The sequence below is a fragment of the Xenopus tropicalis genome, chromosome 6 (genome assembly GCF_000004195.4).
Source record: "Xenopus tropicalis strain Nigerian chromosome 6, UCB_Xtro_10.0, whole genome shotgun sequence".
Taxonomy (NCBI): Eukaryota; Metazoa; Chordata; class Amphibia; order Anura; family Pipidae; genus Xenopus; species Xenopus tropicalis.
In genome coordinates, this window is record NC_030682.2 from 79,135,176 (window position 1) to 79,154,517 (window position 19,342).

General features: G+C 38.8%; 1 protein-coding gene across 1 annotated transcript in view; it reads right to left on the minus strand.

The window, feature by feature from the left end:
- The window catches only part of marchf11 (membrane associated ring-CH-type finger 11), a 38,066-nt gene extending 20,028 nt beyond the window's left edge, over nt 1-18,038 (minus strand). The window contains exon 1 of the mRNA XM_002933124.5: nt 17,682-18,038. Within this exon, the coding sequence (XP_002933170.1) occupies nt 17,682-17,870 (189 nt within the window). The 5' untranslated portion in view covers nt 17,871-18,038. The remainder of the gene's footprint in view (nt 1-17,681) is intronic.
- Nucleotides 18,039-19,342: the final 1,304 nt, after the last annotated feature.

Genomic DNA, 19,342 nt, shown 5'->3' on the forward strand with positions numbered 1-19,342 from the left:
TTTTAGTATTTTATTAGCTTTAATAAAGAGAGTAAGGCTGATGCCACACAGGGCTGATTTGTGGCCTGTGGAAAACTGCTAGCCCCTATGCTGGCATCAGCCTTCTTCTTAGCCTGCACCTAGAACCATTGAATCAGCCTGGGTGCAGCCACATGCTCTGGATATCAGTGAAGAAGTACAAGAGTTTGCAATTTAGAGCTGATATCTGCTGTGTGTGCCTGTACCCAGGTCCATTCAGTGATTCCAGGTGCAAGCAAAGACAAAGGCTGATGCCAGCACAGGGGTGATTTTCAGCCTCTCTTTTTCCTCAGGCCAAGAATCAACCCTGTGTGGCATCAGCCTAAGAATTCATGGAAAATGAACAAACAAGAAAATTGCATTCAGTTGTAAAGCATACATTTAAAATGAAATCAGCTGCATCAGGATACATTTCATCGACATTGAAGTTGATAATGCATTAATTCTTATCCTACAGTAAATGAATACCTGCCTATAATATGCTTGTTTTGTTAATAAGGCTTTTAAAGCAATAATGAGCCAGCAAAAGTGTGTTATTTGGTTAACCTTGATTTGAAACTTAAAGGGCATATCTGTGTCAAAATTCAGCTTTAAAAGGATAGCGACTAATGTCTGTTAGGTGGGGAGAAAATGTTCACTAACAAAAATAATACTCTGTCAGTCCCTGAAATTTTCTTTTAGCAATCACTGGACATCGACCAGTTTACCTATTCCTGTGTGTAATATCATAAAGAAGGAAATCCTTTATTGGTATCAAATATCATCTATTTTTAAAGGGGATCTGTCACCATAAGAAATAATTTAAAATGATTTTCTAATGTGTTTGTCAAGCAAAATAAACTTATTTTACAAATGTATGTTGTATAAATAATATTGTTTTCTTCAGTCTTGGTGTAGCCCAGCAGGTTTCTTTGAAAATAAGCTTATTGCCTTGCTTTATGTGGCTTAAGTTTCATTGTTAATATGAGGGCTGCATCAGTATTTCTAGTAATAGGAATAAGGGGACTACAGATCCCAGAATGCCATGCTATTGAGAGGAAGAGCTCCTAAAGAAAGAGGAAGAAAAAAGGAAGTGCATCTAAAGGACCTGAGGGGTGGAGAGCTGCCGCATATCTCTGCTAAAAGCTAGAGTGTGTGTGGATGCTGCATGGGAGACAGAGACAGAAATTCCCCTGCACAGTTTGGGAAGCCGACTGAAATCCAGCCAGTGCCATACCTAGTCACCAGCTCAGTACTGAGAACTTGGAGGGGAGACCTGCAGTCCCAAACAAGTTTCAGAGTTGCCCTTCTCTCATATAGTAAATATACATAAATGGAGGGCACTCACTTAGCATGCAAAAAAAAGCAATGTAAGTATTTGGTGCAAAAAAACCCCAAAAACAGTACCCCCATATAGGGCACCAAAAACAGTAAAAACAAAAACAGCAATTTTAAATAGGATAAGGGGTTGCACACAAGAAATACAAGCACAGTGGTATTATTAAAAAGTATAGTCCTTTATATAGTATACAAAATAATTTTTAACAACAATCAATTTTAATTGCAAAGTTACAAGTACATAGATTAATAAGATAATACATACCACAAAATGTGCACAGGCAAAAGAAGACACACAAGTTAGCGGATACACTTGCCAAAGATGAGAATTACCCCAACGTTCCATTAATAAGAAAAAGTAGAAGTGTTAAGAATCACCCTATGTGGCTTAACTCTGAGGTAAAGAAGTTAATAGGGAAAAAAAGGAAAGCTTTTAAGAAATATAAGTCAGAGGGGACAGTAGCTGCGTTTAATGAATATAAACACTATAACAAGTGTTGTAAAACAGCAATCCGGAAGGCAAAGATAGAAAATGAGGAGCGCATCGCGGCCGAGGCCAAGACTAACCCCAAAAAGTTTTTTAAGTATATTAATAGTAAAAAGATGCAGGTTGAGGGTGTGGCCCCATTGAGTTATAATAACAATATGGTTACAGCGGATACAGAAAAGGCAGATGTGCTTAACCAGTTCTTTTCTTCTGTGTATACAGTAGAGGAGCCAGTGGGCCAAGTCTCACCCAATAGCTTCACTGTTGCCTCAGCTCCAACTACACAGTGGTTGGCACAGGATATGGTGCTTAAAGGGTTACACACGATAAATGTAAACAAGGCACCTGGGCCAGATGGAATACACCCTCGGGTACTGAGAGAGCTAGGGGCAGAATTGCAGTGGCCCTTGTTTCTGATATTCTCAGACTCTCTTTCATCAGGTATGGTACCTAGTGATTGGAAGAAGGCGAATGTCACTCCCATATTTAAAAAGGGAATAAGATCTCAGCCTGGCAATTATAGGCCTGTAAGTTTGACATCCGTGGTGGGCAAGTTATTTGAAGGCTTGTTAAGGGATCACATTCAAAATTATGTAGTGGAGAATGGCATTATGAGCAGTAATCAGCATGGCTTTATGAAGGACAGGTCATGTCAGACCAATTTAATTGCTTTTTATGATGAGGTAAGTAAGAAGCTGGACAGTGGGGATGCAGTAGATATAATCTATTTGGATTTTGCCAAAGCATTTGATACCGTTCCCCACAAACGACTGCTTTCTAAGCTAAGGTCTATTGGTCTTAGTGAAGTCGTTTGCACATGGATAGAAAACTGGCTACAGGATCGGGTACAGAGGGTGGTTGTTAATGGCACATTCTCTACTTGGAGTAAGGTTCTCAGTGGGGTCCCTCAGGGTTCTGTACTGGGTCCACTTTTGTTTAATTTGTTCATAAATGACTTAGGGGAGGGTATTATGAGTAATGTATCAGTGTTTGCAGATGACACAAAACTCTGCAGACCAGTCAATTCTATCCAGGATGTGACATCCCTGCAGCAGGATCTTGACCAACTGGCAATCTGGGCAGCTAAGTGGCAGATGAGATTTAATGTGGATAAATGTAAGGTCATGCACCTGGGATGTAAAAATATGCAAGCCCCGTATAACCTTAATGGGACTGCACTAGGCAAATCCATAATGGAGAAGGATCTTGGAGTCCTTGTAGATAATAAACTTGGCTGTAGCAAGCAATGCCAGGCAGCAGCTGCAAGGGCAAACAAGGTTCTGAGCTGTATTAAAAGGGGTATAGATTCACGGGAGGAGGGGGTTATTCTTCCCCTTTACAGAGCACTGGTAAGGCCCCATCTAGAATATGCTGTTCAGTTTTGGTCTCCAGTGCTCAAACGGGACATTATTGAGCTAGAGAGGGTCCAGAGAAGGGCAACTAAGCTGGTAAAGGGTATGGAAAGTCTCGGTTATGAAGAAAGACTGGCCAAGTTGGGTCTGTTTACACTGGAGAAGAGGCGCTTAAGAGGTGACATGATAACTATGTATAAATATATAAGGGGATCATATAATAACCTCTCTAATGTTTTATTTACCAGTAGGTCCTTCCAACGGACACGAGGGCACCCACTCCGTTTAGAAGAAGGGAGGTTCCATTTAAATATTCGGAAAGGATTTTTTACAGTGAGAGCTGTGAAGTTGTGGAATTCCCTCCCCGAATCAGTCGTACTGGCTGATACATTATATAGCTTTAAGAAGGGGCTGGATGGATTCTTAGCAAGTGAGGGAATACACGGTTATGGGAGATAGCTCTTAGTACAAGTTGATACAGGGACTGGTCCGATTGCCATCTTGGAGTCAGGAAGGAATTTTTTCCCCTCTGAGGCAAATTAGAGAGGCTTCAGATGGGGTTTTTGCCTTCCTCTGGATCAACTTGTAGTTAGGCAGGTTAGGTATAGGCATTATGGTTGAACTTGATGGACGTATGTCTTTTTTCAACCCAACTTACTATGTTACTATGTTACTATGTTACTATGTTTCGGCAAAGAGTCTTTCTCAAGGGGAATCCCTTCTCTCATCTCAGTAGTAAGTGTGCTGCAATACTGAGCTACAGGTAACAAATATACATCTAACTTGTGCAGCAGCAGTAACACTGGGATAGACTGTACAATATTGCTCCCTCATACAGACTCTACAGGAGAAACACTCAGTTGTGTCAATTGTTACAGGAGATACAGACTGCACCAAGCTACTGTGGGATTCTTGTTACTGACCAACACAAAGTTGATTACAGTGATATATTTAAAGTGACAGTATACATTTGAAGCTATAATACAAAGTTCAAGCATCCTGGATGTAAATTGTTGTTTAAGGGCCCCAACACTGATGGTTTAGGACATTAGGGGAGTTTCCAAACACACGCATTTTGAATTTTGGGTGTTTATTTACTTTGTTGTTAAAACTTAGATGCTAGTGTGGTTTACATGGCGTTGCACTACATTTGCCATTGCTGCCCACAGTCACCACAGTCCTTTCGCCAGTATCGTAAGCCTTACCCTAGGGTGGGCTACACTGAAATCACAAGCAGGCAGGTGCCATTTTGAGGACACTGTTATTAAGGCAAGCATTGTATCGCTCCAAACTCTTGTGTATGTGCCAGAATGGGGGACCTGATGCACATGCCCATGCACTGGCTACACAATTAGATGACTAAGGCATAGAGGGAGGAAAGGCAATAGATTATTGACAGGTACAGATACCTGTACTTAAAAATGAATACCTAGGCTTTCAATAAACCATTACTGATTGTACTGATTGTGGCTCCCAAAACATTCTTTGTTCTAAATAAAGAGCCAAATGGTATTGTGCTATAGTGCTATCCTCCAAAAAGGATAGACAGGTTTAATCCAGAGTGTGCATTAGCTGGACAGAGGGGAGAATCCTGTCGGCAAGAGCATTAGACGATGCCACACTATGCGTGATACCAGATACTCAATCCTCGGTGAAAGGCATTTAGGGCATCTACCTTTAACTGTGCACATGGAGCAGATTTTGGCTCCAAAATGCCTGTGTGTGCATTTTCTGTTATGATACAATAGGCAAGTTTAAGTAAACACCAAAGAGCATATATAGTAACATATAGAAAAGCGATTTTAAGAATCAAGGTTTGATTTCTATGTTCTGAATGCAAGAAGAAAAAAGATTTTCCATGTGAAAAGCAAAAAAAAATACATTGTGATGCTTTTCTATAAATATCCATTAAAAGAAACTATTCCTTGTGAATATTCAAGTCTGTATTTTTATAGAATGTTGGAAAAGTTGCTAGAATGTTAACATTGGTTATAACAGATATCCCCACCTTGGAACAGGTTAACTTCAATACAAAATATATTTTTTTGTTATAAACTTAAATGGAACTTACTTCTGTGAAGTACCCAATTATTACTTTTATATATTTTATCTTTTGTTACTGATATGCTAAGATATTCAATGAATAAATGCCATGTAGATGAAATGAATGACAAAGAAAATGACAGATGTAAATAGTATTTATATATACATAGAATTATGATTTCTTTCATCTGCATGCTTACAGATGTATACTTTATTTTCACTTTGTTCTATTCTCTTTCAGGTCGTTGGTTAAAAGAAATGAAAAATACATTTTCTTTTTACAAAACTTCTTCCAGATTTCAAAGCCATACATGAAAGCTAGCTTCCTCTTGGTTAAGTAAATTCCCCTGATTTGTCATTGGATTAATTCATCTCCTGTGCCCAATGCACTGGAAAGTACTTCTCCAAACGATGATGTGGATCCTGTTTATGCATTATCATCCTCAGCTGCCAGCCAGCATTTATAGCAAATCTGAGCAGAAAAATGTCCAGTCATTCTGATTAACTTCACCAAAGACGTTGGGAAACACTCCAAAGTAAAAATCTAATTTCCAGAGGTTATATCTTTGCAGACTGCACAATGCATTAAGCTAATGCATAATCATTAACAGTGATTCAGCCTCTGTTTTATAAGTGAGACATGAATCCATTTCGTCTGCTCTCCTAAAATAAACTTTACATATAAATTTACTTGACTCTAGCAGAAGTTAATAAGATACAAATTTACAAACAACACTTGCCAAAGCAAACTAGTTTTTTTCCATTTTAATGTAAAACTAATGTGACATGACATTTACAAATTAAAATTTCTTACCGCTGGGCATTTGCAAGCAATGAATGGATAAATAACAGATACTGGATTCGAAGAAATGGTAGCGGTGAGATGGAAAACATTTAGCCTACAGTAGCATTAAGTAAAAACAGGAGAAAAAGGAAGGAAGCTAATCTGTTTGGACACTTCAAAGCAAAGAGCAAGAGAAAAAAAGTGGTAGGCAAAATGCCTGAAATCTCCCTTTTTTGCCATTACGCTAAATACATATTCTGTAGGATTCTGTTTGCTGTGTAAAACCACTGGACTTGCATGTTTAAAGCAGGATTAGTTATTCCTTCATATTTCATAGAAAACATTTTTACCATTTTAGCAACCTCCACTCCCAAATGCAATCAGCCTCACACACAATATGCAGTCAAATAAGTGCATTATAAGCTATGCCAATAAATGTTACTGAGCATTCATTACATAATAAATGTATATCATTATTTTCATTTAAATGTTATTGTCTGATTTTTACCTCTTTCCATGTAAACATGTGCCTTAGATCCTAGTGCAGGAAAGCACAGACTGCAACTACTGAGGGGGCTCATGAGTAGAGATTTTCAGCGGCCCTGACCAGTATGCAGTTTATTTTGAAATCCAAATAAAATCTTTGGGGGCCTAAAATGATTTTCCTAAAGGAAAAAGGGTTGGAATATATTTTTGGTGAGAAAAAAATTGCCTAAGAAGCATGCAAGGCATTTGGGTTGTTGTGCAGCAGAACAAACAGCAACCTGACTTCCAGTGCTCCTTAAAGGAAAACTATACCCCCAAAAAATCTATAAAAATATATTCCATAAACCAGCTCATATGTAAAACCCTGCTTCATCTAAATAAACCATTTTCATAAAAATATACTTTTTTTAGTAGTATGTGCTATATAGAAAATTGCCATTTTAAGAATTCAGGCCTGGCTCCTGGGATCATAGAGTTCAGAGTGCACACAAACAAGCCAAGGCACATATATGCTAGGTCATATCAGCCAATTAATGGACAGAGTTCTGTATTTAGCTTCCACACAACAAGATACTTTAATAGGTCACTTAGCATAATATAAACTATCTGTTAGTTAAGTATTCATTCTGAGGGTATAGTTTTCCTTCAAGCACTTTAATGGAATTAAACCACAAAAAAAAAATTTCTGGGATAGTGGGTCCTGGGGGTGTTACAGCAAAAATTGTGAAAGAGGATTCACTATAAATCAGGTTTAAATCAGATAACCAGATATAAATCAGGTTTAAGTTTTATTCTTTCAATTCCTACAGTATGTGGTAGGGATGCACTGAATCCCAGCTTTTTTTTTTAAGGATTCGGTTTTGGCCGAACTAAATCTCAATTCGAATTAGCATAAATTAGCATAAATTAGCATATACAAGGGGTTAAATTGTCATATATATTTCATACATTTCCAAACCTGCCCAAATACATTATTAGCAGAACAAGTTGACCAAAAAAGAATGAGTAAATGGAGAGGAAAGTCTGGCAAATCCATCAGACCTACTCACTGAAATACCAATACTTGCCAATTTTAACAAATAATCAAGAAGCCATGACTGTCTTTGATTCAACACTAATTACTTATATATGACATATTTTGGCCAAACTCAGACCTGCAATGCAACCAGTCAAATGTTTTCTAGTATTAAAAGACAAGTCATTGCTACCTACTAATTATGAATTGGATTACAAAAACTGAAGCAATCCTTGTACCTTTTATTACAATATCTCCTAAATATCATGCCCGCATTGTAACTGCCTAACACAAATGAGCATTCATCTTGGTGTTCTGGACAGAACATTATTGCTAGAGAACTGCTTTATCCTCATCTAGAAGTCCATATTCATACAAACCAGGGGACCCTAGATGTGGAAAACTCAAGGACATCTGCAAAGTGAGACTCTGGGGAGTTCAGTATAATTGCACAAAAATGGTATAGAAGAGGTACTCATGAGGGCACATACAAGTCAGAATACATAAGAAATTCAGGTGAATGTATGTGCCAATCAAGGAGTTACAAACCAGTTTTATACATACATAAATTCCCATAAAGGGTTACAGTGTTGATGTCCCCATTAATACAGTAAGGCTCCTTTTATTTTGTTTGGTTAATTTACAAGAAAAAGTAATGCCGCCTGTACTCTATTACTCTTAAAATATACAGTTTTGGTGACTCCAATAAAAACATTTCAGCATAATTAGCATAGCTTAAATTAAATTTTCCATGTGATGCCCAATGTTAAAGGGGAAGCTTGCCATCTTGTTCAACAGGAGTTACATGAATAGGGCTTGTTTTAAACATACTTTTTGCATATTGTTTTAATCATTAAAAATCTGAAACTGAAGCTATGTCATGTCTGTCCCTTGCTAGATAAATACACTCTTCTCCATTCATTTATTATTCCTTCATTCTTCTCCAATGGAATGACTAATGCTGCTGATCATGTTAAAAGTAACATTACGGGGCACATTTACTAAAATTATTTTTTTTTCTAGCCTTGAAAGTCGTATAAACTCAACATGGTATAAATTTGAATTAAACTCGACCATTGCTGTATTTATAAATGTCACAATAATGCTTGAATCTTTTGAATGAAGATTTTGAGTTTACATTCTGATCTTAAATAGCACACGTGGAATACAATCACAGAAAATTTGCTAAAACCAGTGTCAAAAATCCGAAAACCTCTAACAATTTGAAGCAAAGGAAGGTCTTCCAGGACATTTGGCATTGACTTCTACATGATCCTGACAAATTTTAGCTGGAGTATTTTTTGGATCTGAAATTTTTCAGTTTTGTTGTATAGTATAGCTCAAAAAAGTTGTTAGTTTTTTTTTTTGCTGTTAGCACTAAAAAATCCAAATCGGAAAACAAAATCTGACCATTAGTACTGTATATACTCGAGTATAAGCCGAGGTACCTAATTTTACCTAAGAAAACTGGAAAAACTTATTGACTCGAATATAAGCCTAAATAACAGATAAATAAATAGATAACTTTAGGGAAAGAAAAATGCTACAGCAGCAGACAAAAGCAAGTTTGGGAACCCTAAGGAAGCTGCCATACTAATTATCTTGGACCCCAGAAGTTGCCATACTAATTATCTTGGACCCCAGTGTACAAGTCTCATCACAGTACTACAATAGAAATTACAAGGGCAAAATAATTCTTGATGCTGGACTTAATATAAATTAAGTTTTTGTAAATAACACATCACAACAAAAGGACAGAACAAAATCATAATTACTATGTTAGTCAAATGCAGGTTTACATCTAGTCTTCAAGGCTGCCATCACAATGCCACAATTGCCCCTAGGGCACAATTTGGATGTAACATTTGGGGCCAAACTAACAAGCTCAGGTTTGAACGAAGCAAGGCGGGGAAGGTGAGAGGAGGTATTGGTTTTGCCATTGGTACTATTAATTATCAACTACTAATCCCACCCCTCCAGCTGACAGTACAGAATTGACTCAAATTCAATTACCAATGGCACCTCCTAATCCGATTTCATCTAATCACTTAGAACAAGAACAGTATTTATATTTCGCTTGAGAACTTTCATTCACCGAGGAAATTGGGGAGGTGCGTTTATTGACTATAATATTTGATCAGTGATATCTCTTTTCCCTGAGCCAAAGATCCTATTAAAATAATAAACAAACCTTTGCATTCGCATGAATGTGTATCTGAACCCACCCTGTGGGAAATGTTTCTATCACTAGTCACTCGGGTTCTCATTCCAAAGCAAATCGCTTCGGGCAACGCAAAATCTTTCCGCAAGGTGTAACTCCTCCCGCTGGCGCTCTGTCAGGTACGGAAGCCTGCTGAGGCCAGAAGAATAGAGCGTTCCGGGTGGGACTCAGCAGTTGCTGATCACGAAGGGAAACCAGGTAGGTAAAGGAAAGAGCAGGCAAGGAACCGCTGGGAATAGATACTGTGCAGGCGGCTGCTATAGGACTGCATGCTGAAGGGAAGCCGTTGAGAAAATACACAGAGGAGCCCTGCATGTGCAGCAACAGGACTGCACAAACCCACAGGGAACCCCTGTGACTTCATATTTATTTGCACAACAAACTCCCAGATGCAGCACACGCCGAGCTGAGTAGGTAAAGGAAAGAGCAGGCAAGGAACCGCTGGGAATAGATACTGTGCAGGCGGCTGCTATAGGACTGCATGCTGAAGGGAAGCCGTTGAGAAAATACACAGAGGAGCCCTGCATGTGCAGCAACAGGACTGCACAAACCCACAGGGAACCCCTGTGACTTCATATTTATTTGCACAACAAACTCCCAGATGCAGCACACGCCGAGCTGAGGTGCAGGATCCTGTGGCAGCATCTGGGTGGCGTCACCACTTGCACATGTAGGGGGCACTACAATTTGCTATTTTAGGACACAGGTATACACAAGTATAAGCCGAGTACTTTTGAGCACATTTTTAGTGCTGAAAAACTTGGCTTATACTCGAGTATATACGGTAAGTGGTTCCCTTCATAGTGTTATAGGTATTGTCAAAATTCACTGTTGCAACAAAGACTGACAAAAGCAGTCTTATTTACAAATTATTATTGGTTTGTCACTTGGCTGGTAATAAATCGGTTAAGCACCCTTTGCAGTATGCAAGTCTTGTTTTCAGCAAGTTATTTATATAACTCCACTCTCATAGTGACAGCAGAAATTGGCAACAATTTTGGCATGACGATGATAATTATGGTGCTTATGCTTATAGTGGATGCAAGAGCTGGATATTACTTATGTATAGGCCAAAAAATCTGCAATGTGCCTCAGAGTTGAATAAACCAGCTTTGGTGTTTTTCCTATTCAAGTCATTATAGCCCTCCATAAAAATTCTAATCTACTGTGTCCTATGTGGCAAACTCCCATTTTTATTTATGGTACAGTGTACAGAGACACTATTTGCAGTTCAACATTGTGCTCACTAGAAAAAAACAATGCTCCAAGCAATGTAATGCCAACATTTACGTTTTACTGTGAGTAAGTGAGCATTACTTCAAAAAGAGAGGCCACCACTTTCTTCTAATTTTGCCCTACATTTTAATGCAAATAGGGTTGTATTTAGCAAACTATCAGAGGTATTTGCTTAAAGAATTAACAACCTTTTCATTTTAATTCATGGCTGCCACCAAGCAAGCTTTAGTTTATTTTTGGTTGAAAAAAGAAGTTCCTTTTATAACTGGCATTTTATCTTACCTTAACCGAGTTGGTAGGAGGCCCTCAAAGTTAAAACTAGTGAAGCAAAATTTAGGCTATCTTTTAAAGAAAATTGGCCAATCTATTTCAATGCTATTATTGAAAAAATAAAGGTCAGATCTTTAAAATGCTTTGTATTTAATAGCTTTGCGCTTGATAGTTTTCTCAACCTTATTTTTAAATTGCCATGGTACTCTTTTGGAAACAGTTCATTTTTTTTCTAATTTATCTGTGGGGCGTAGTTGATTTGTTAAGTTGTCTTTCTTTGCCTTTGGTTTATTAGGGCTCTGGCACACGGGGAGATTAGTCGCCCGCCCGCGCAAATCGCCGAAAAAGCCTTGCGAGTCTTGTCACGGAAACGCCACTAACAGACGCGCCTGAAATATATCGCACACAAACTTTCTTACTGCAGTTAGGGTTAGTTCTCACTAATTTAACAGCACACTAGCAGCTTAAAGCCACAGGGTTAAAATTACAGTCAAACCCACCCCCCTGCTAGCAGCCCACTAGTTAATTAGCATCTACACAGAATCTGCCCTCTACCCAATACACATACACACACCAAACAGTTAATACACCTAGGCCTGAGCAGTCATACGAGGTACGTGGGAATTGATATAGAGCCGAAGGACTAAACTTATTACATTTTGTATTTAATATTCCAAAGTGGACAGTGCATATGTTATATAAAAACAGTGAATGTTACAAACAGACATACATGTTGTAGAACAGTTATAAAAATAAAAGGGGATTAAAACACAGAGAAATACGTTACCGAATATCTTGTGCTCTCTGAGGCAAGAGGTTGAAATCCTGAGCCCATCCCCCAACATAAGTTGCATAAGTTGAGGCCTCCAGAATGAGCTAAAGAATACCTGGGCATGCGTGCTTTTATCCCCCGCTGAGCCCCTCCCTCATTACCGTATGCATGAGGAGGGAGTGCCCAGGAACTGGTCACATGACCCCTTTAGAGAGCTGTACTTCTCATGCCAGTTTCTTTTCATATAATATTGGTACTTGCCAGTATTCAATATTATTATGAAAGTAGGGAATTGTTTTAACCTATATATGGGCGATCAAAATGATACCAAACATGAGGGGGGTCTCATGTCCCAGTCCCCCAGAACCCATTCCTGCTCAGAGAGGGGTATAGGCTGCTCCTGTTTGGTATCATTGGGAAGCCTGGGGCCTCCTCATAAATCCTATGTGATTTATGAGGATGTGGACCCTAAAGCAGCGGAGATATGGATCCATTTCTATAATCCATACTTTCTGATAGCTGCACCCCCCTGCTGTTCCTAGGCCCACACTTTGCCTCTCTTTGATCAACAGATCAAAGACCCCAGCTTCCTGCCCTAACGGGCTGGTCCCGCATTGTCTGATGAAGTTGTTTATGTTGTCACCTTTCCACAGTCCTGGTTGTGTCGTTAGGGGATATTTGTGAATTACCCCCTACTGGGAAGGGTTTCCCTCAAATGTGGATTTCAACCAGACTATTCTATGGGGAGCCTTACTGCTCCAACATGACAAGTCTTTTTCGGCGATTTCCCGAAATCGCGCCGCCGCGTGTGCCATCCCACCGGCGACTTACATTGTCGCCGGTGGGATGGCAGGAGAAGGCAACTCGGGGAGATTAGTCGCCCGCAAACAGGGAGATTTGTCGCGGGCGACTAATCTCCCCGTGTGCCAGAGCCCTTTTTTTTTTTAATCTTGATCTCAGATTGGTATGTGTATAATCTAATAGTCTGTCATACTGTGATCTAAATGTTTATTGAAAACAGTTTAGTGTGCACCTGTTAATACAGTATTTACAACAACACTGCTTGCCATGATTAAAGACAAGTTAAGGATGAGACATTACAATATCTACCTCAGAAAAGGCTAAAAGATCATGTTTTCATGGTACAACATATATATTGTATTATATATATAGTATTATATAGTTGGGTCACACTGTTAGGACCTTGACCTCTGTTTAAATATCTTGTAAATACATAGAACGTGCCTAATGATTTTGTGCAGATTGGAGTCTGTGGCAAAGGGAACTGGCCCTGGTGCTGAAAAACCATCGCAACATCCAAACATGCACCAGCAAATTGCATCTAAAATGAATAATAGCCAAAGGAGATGATCATTGTTTCTTATTGATATATGAATGAATGAATTATATTCACGTGGGAGCTTTTTCTGGTGCTACTAGAGCAGAGGTGTGTTGCTTTAGGATTAGCAGGTGTCCAGGTGTTCAGGACAACTGATAATTCAATGCAGTGACTTTAAAGGAGATGTCAACCCTAATTTTAATTTCACTTCTAATGGATAGGGCGCCTTACCCCCACTTAAACCACATAAGTGCCGCTCCCTCAATCTCCTCCTACAGCCTGCACCTTTTCTTTTCTGCTCCATTTTGCGTGTCACCCGGCGGCCATAAAATTTTTGGTTGGGGGGTTGACATGTCCTTTAACCTTTTTATTTTTAGCTGTGTGAATGTATGTAAGTGAGTGTATGTAAAACTCCTAATGCCATACACATCCATCAAAAGCCAAATACTCATTGCTATGCTCTAGAAAGCAAGTTTCTTTGATACAGGACAATGTTCAAAGATATAAAATATGTATGAGTTTACAAAAATCAACTTAAAGGGATATTCAAAAAATATTATTGGCATAATGAAAGAAGATGTAATTCTATGCAAATTTTCAGTATAAATTAAAGGCAATATTTTGTTTGTCTTTCCCTGTTATGAGTCTGTACAAAAAAACAGTTCTCCTCCTTATATGTTAATCAGCTGGTTTCTGTTACATTGTTCTAAAAGACAGAACCAATAGTTCAGAGAAGAACAAAAAAGAAATACTGGTTTCATTTGCAATTACATTTACTATTACAATTACATTACAGTAAAGGAAAAAAAACCCAAAATGTTATTGAAGCACCTACAAAAATTCTAACCCAGTAGTTTTAAAATGGGTAAATCAAGTAATCAAACTATTTTTGGCATCTGATATGTGGTGATAATATTTCTTTAATATGGTAAGGCTGCAATATTCTGAGCAATACTGGGATCTTTGTGTGCATGGGGTCTGTACAAGAAAGACAGAATAACATAATATGATGGTGGTGCATAAATGTTTTTCAAAGGAGTTCAAAGGAGAGCCCAAGAGTGTTGGGGCCCAGTACAGCCCTAATTAATGTGCAATTTTAATATATTGAAATTGCACATATATTCATAGAACAGGTCAACTTACCAAGGTTTAGGGGCCCTAAATTAAATTTGCTTTGGGGCCCAGTAACATCTAGTTATGCCACTGAGTCATATTAATCATGGGTAACTAAGTTTTCACAGGTGCAGTAATCTATAGCAACCAATAGGCATCCACAACCCAATGCAGCCCTTTCATGGCAGGAATCTCCTACAATTTTGACCAAGTGCCAGATATTTGTCAAGGTGGCCAATCATTCTGCACCTATACAAAGATCATTTGGTGTCAGGTAGTCAAGTGTAGCAATCAATTTAGACTCTGGTATGACTAGCTTCACTGACATAAATTAGATGGTAAAAAGAATAGAAGTTTGGCAACTGGCTCATAAAAGCAAAGATGGCAGTGGATATGATTAGGATGAAAAACAGATTACTGCAAGGAACAGACAAGACACGCACAAATGTAAGTAGACAAGAGTGTAGTGATGTGAGAAAGAGTGAAGGGCTATGTGAAATGTGGCTAAGTAAAAAGATGGCCTGTGTAAATTATTATTTTGGCCATGGTACCATTTCACAGGAAAGATGTCAGTTCTATTTTTAAAACAGAGAAAAGGGGTTTTTGACAAGCTTTTATATTCATGGCCTTAAGCATGATGGGATGTTAAATAACTCAGGAACCAGGCACACAAAAATACAATACTCCCTTTATTGTACCATCTTTAGCTAATGTTTGAAGCAAGTGCTTTATTGAGAGCACACCCAGTATCTATAAATACAGTGCCTTCATTGGTGGCAGTTATAGCCTTAAAGAAGATGTGTCCTTTGTAAAACAATATAGTGCAGTGCTTACTATACAAGACTGGACAATGATTTTGCATTAAAGTGAAGGTCTGGAAGTGTGAACTCTTTTTTAGGCATTTTATATGTATTGCTAGATGTACTAATTGTTTTGGTTAATCTCTTTCATGCCTTCTTTCTTAGCATTAATAAGCATCTTTAAATTGTAATTTAGATCTGGCCTAGCAAGAATAAGACTTTTATATCTAAAGCTTAGAGCATCTTACTGTGAGAACATCATTAATACTTCTCTAATGCATTTAGCCACTGGCAATCTGACAACAAAGATTTTACCTGTTAATGGACATAATATTAACAATGGAGATAAATTAACCTGTTTGTTAAGTAAAACAAACTTTAAATCCAAAGTTATTGCATTCAGACTAAGTATTAAAATTAAAATCACCTTTCTAAAAGTATACTAGGTACACATTCCTGGCTGCAATAAGACTGCCTCTTGATTAATGCATAGTATATAAAGGAAACAGATAAAGATGTACAGGACAGAAATAAAGAGAAATCAAATTATGTAGTTTAAGTGGTATCACTTAATGAGGGTTCATTTAACCAAAGGGAAATAGACTGACCAAAACTAATGATGCATTGGTTGCTGTTGGTAACTACAATGGTGCAATTTAGCGTCTATGTTAGTAGAGTCCTAATGTGCAATATCTGTCATGGCTCATTAGTATTTATTGCAGTTGCAGAAAAGTCAGAAAGCATCCACCAGGTCTAGTAACCCATAGTAACCAAACAATAAGTAGCATTAGGTTTTCACCATTTTGAAAGCAAACATTTTATTGGTTGCTGTGTAGAATGTGAGAATGTATAAATCACTGTTGTAATAGTTAGTGTTTACTACATGAGACAGTAGTTGCAATTGTTAACCATTACATGCAATTCAAGTACAAGCCTTTTTTCCAAAGGCATCCTTTACTAGAGCTTCTCCAGCAGAATCCTGCATTAAAATCAATTTTTCAAAAACACAGATTTTTTTATATCTAATTTTCACATGAAGCTAGCCATATTCTTCATTTCCCAGGGTGCCACAGCCATATGACCTGTGCTTTGATAAACTTCAGTCACGCTTTACTGCTGAGCTGCAAGTTGAAGTAATATAACCCTCTCCCAACAGCTGATCAGCAGAACAATGGGAAGGTAGCAAGATAGCAGCTCCCAGTAGATATCAGAATAGCACCCAACAGTAAGAAATCCAAGTCTGGCTTGGGACTCCTCCAGATACATGGGAGCAGGAGAAACTATAGGTGACCTTAAAGCAGTTCTCATGTGTAGCGCTGGTGCCTTCTGAGAGCTCAGGCTCAGGCAAAATGCACAGAGATGGCTGCCTACAAACCGATATTACAACTAAAAAACAATACATTTGTTGTTTCAAGAATAACATTTTAAATGGTAGAGTGATTTATTTGCTATGTAAACATTGTAATTTAGAAATAAAAAATATACCATAAAAATCATGACAGTTTCCCTTTAATCACATGTATTTTTTTATCCAATTCAAGTTTAAGCCCCCAATTCAAGTTTAAGCCCCCAATTCTAATTTTCTAGAGCGGCCCCATTTATCATGGTTTGCTCTGCTGACAGAAAGTATAAGTGGAGAGGTAGAATGAGTTAGTTTGCACATAAATGTGTTTCAGATGATTTCCTGTAATGGCTAGTTTCTCCCTCCCCCTCCTGGCTTTCTAGCCACAGGCCTTATTTGTTATGATATTTAGCATAAGTGTCTGTCAAGTGGCTACACAGCCCCTGTGGGATGAAAGCCTTATTAATACTGTTTACTATTTAATATACTTGGATATTTTCCTGTTGGTTAAACCATGACACAGCATCTTACAGTATTATAGAGCTATTTTCCTATGTCTGCAACTCTTGGGTAATTTATTTTGTGTCGTCCATCCTAGCATGCCAAAATTGATTGATGTGCATTCTGTACTCTGGGGCAATTTATGAAGCTACTGTGTCTGCAATATCTGTCCTAGAATGTTAGCTAAATATGAATAATTGTATTTATTTATATACAGCTCCATTCACCCGATTGTGCGTGACAATCACAGCCAAATTAGCCAGCAGTCGTGCCAGGGTATCGGGGTGCAAGCGAAAGGCAGGCACATTATGAACATTACGGTAGTAGAAGGCAGATGATGGAGGTCACACACATGTACGTGCAAGTTATAGAGTATCCTGCTCGATTAGCAAAGCTCGGCATTCAGCAGGTTGACATGCGTCTGGTATTGTAACCAGTTGAGTACTACAGCATCCATTCAGGGTCCATATATTTTATATATATGTATAACATATATATGTGTGTGTGTATGTATGTATGTGTGTATATATATATATACACACACTCTCCACATATATATATATATACACTCTGCAGTGGTCCTACCTGCTCTGGACCTTGGAAGCAGATCTTGCAGGTCGGTGGGCTTGGTGTATCGTTGCTCTGGACACTGTCTGAGTCAGTCCTGGTACCTCCGTGTATAGCTGCCCCTGCGCCCTCCTCAACTACAGCATTGGGCTTGTCCACAGACTCATTCAGCCTTTCCTCCTGCTGCTGCTCCTCGCCCTCCTGCATCCCTCCCAACAGCAGCGGCGGCGGGTGTGTGTTGGGGGCGCTGGAGCAGCTGTAGCGCGGCGGCCACTATGCAGTGCTGGGGTCACTGTGTGTCCGCTCCATCGCTAGAACGCTGCAAAATATCTGCTGCCGGCCAGGACACAGGGAGGAGGAGACTGCTGCCGCTGCTGCTGGAATAGTAGTAATACTGCGTGTCATGGGTACATGAGCGACACTGCGTGCCCTGAGCGCAGTATGCCAGTGCTGAGATGGTGCCAACGCTAATACGCGGAGAAGGGGATAGCGGAGGGCACAACGCTAGTGCCACTGCTTGTGCAGTAAGGGCACGTCAGCTGCACTGTGCATTAAGTTAATATATAACGTGTAAATAATGCATATAATGACTGTTGCTAAAGTCTAGTTTCTGAAGGATAATATGTTCGCTGGGTGTGGAGTTTGTGTCCACTGTCACTGCATGCACTGTAATTGCTATAGTACTGGGGATCCCCAATACTATCTGTATGGAAAAACAATGTGTAATCTTAAATAAAGGTGAGTTGTTCTAAAAAATCGTACATACATTCTGAAATATTAGTATTTCCTTGATGCATGCAAAGGAAACTCTAGACAAAACATTTCCAATGCTTTGTCTTACCTAACTACAGTCCATGTGGCAGCAATTTCAGTAAAATTTATAACAGCAGTCTATAGACTACAGCTACCAGACTGGTATATTGCTGGCCTAGTCAGCAAAACATTGGTTAAAGCCTGGGCTGGTATTGAAAATTCACTGCTAATTTGACAGAAAATGTAGGCACCTCTATTGTTAAAACCACCAGTCTTTCCAGTTACATCTGCTATCTGCCCAGTTACTTACCCAGCCCACACAACTCTACCTTCAAACCAATCTAACAAACGCTAACATTTTCTGAAAGACACTTTTTACATCACTTCAGAGCGTTTAAAGAACGTTAGCAGAATGATTATGAGAACAAAGTTTAGGCCTATATAGGGACCCAATTAAATATACCTGTGGCTTGGTCCAGCTCCTACTAGACTAATTTTCCTCTATATAATTATCTGGGTGGGAATGTATGACCATTTCCTGTTTATCTTTAAATAAACTTTTACTATGATGTAGAATGATATTCTGAGATGATTTGCAATGGGTCTTTTTTTCAGCAGCTCTCCAGTGTGGTTGAACGAAAGGCTGGGATATAAATAGGTGAGGTACTGAACAGGTAGTTAGGGTAGCCTTACAGAGCAATAGTTATTTGGCTGCTGGGGTCAGTGACCCCATTTGAAAACAAATAAGGTAACAATTCTACTGTAATTTGCTCTGCCTTCTCAGTGTCTTTTAAGTGTATATTATAAAGCTTTTCAGGGGCACTGTGTGGTGCCCAAGCTTCTGTAAGGATGAGCTGTGCTGGAGTGGTAATTTTAAATTAACACGGTAAATGAGGTAATTTAGAGCAGTCATTTAAAATTACCGC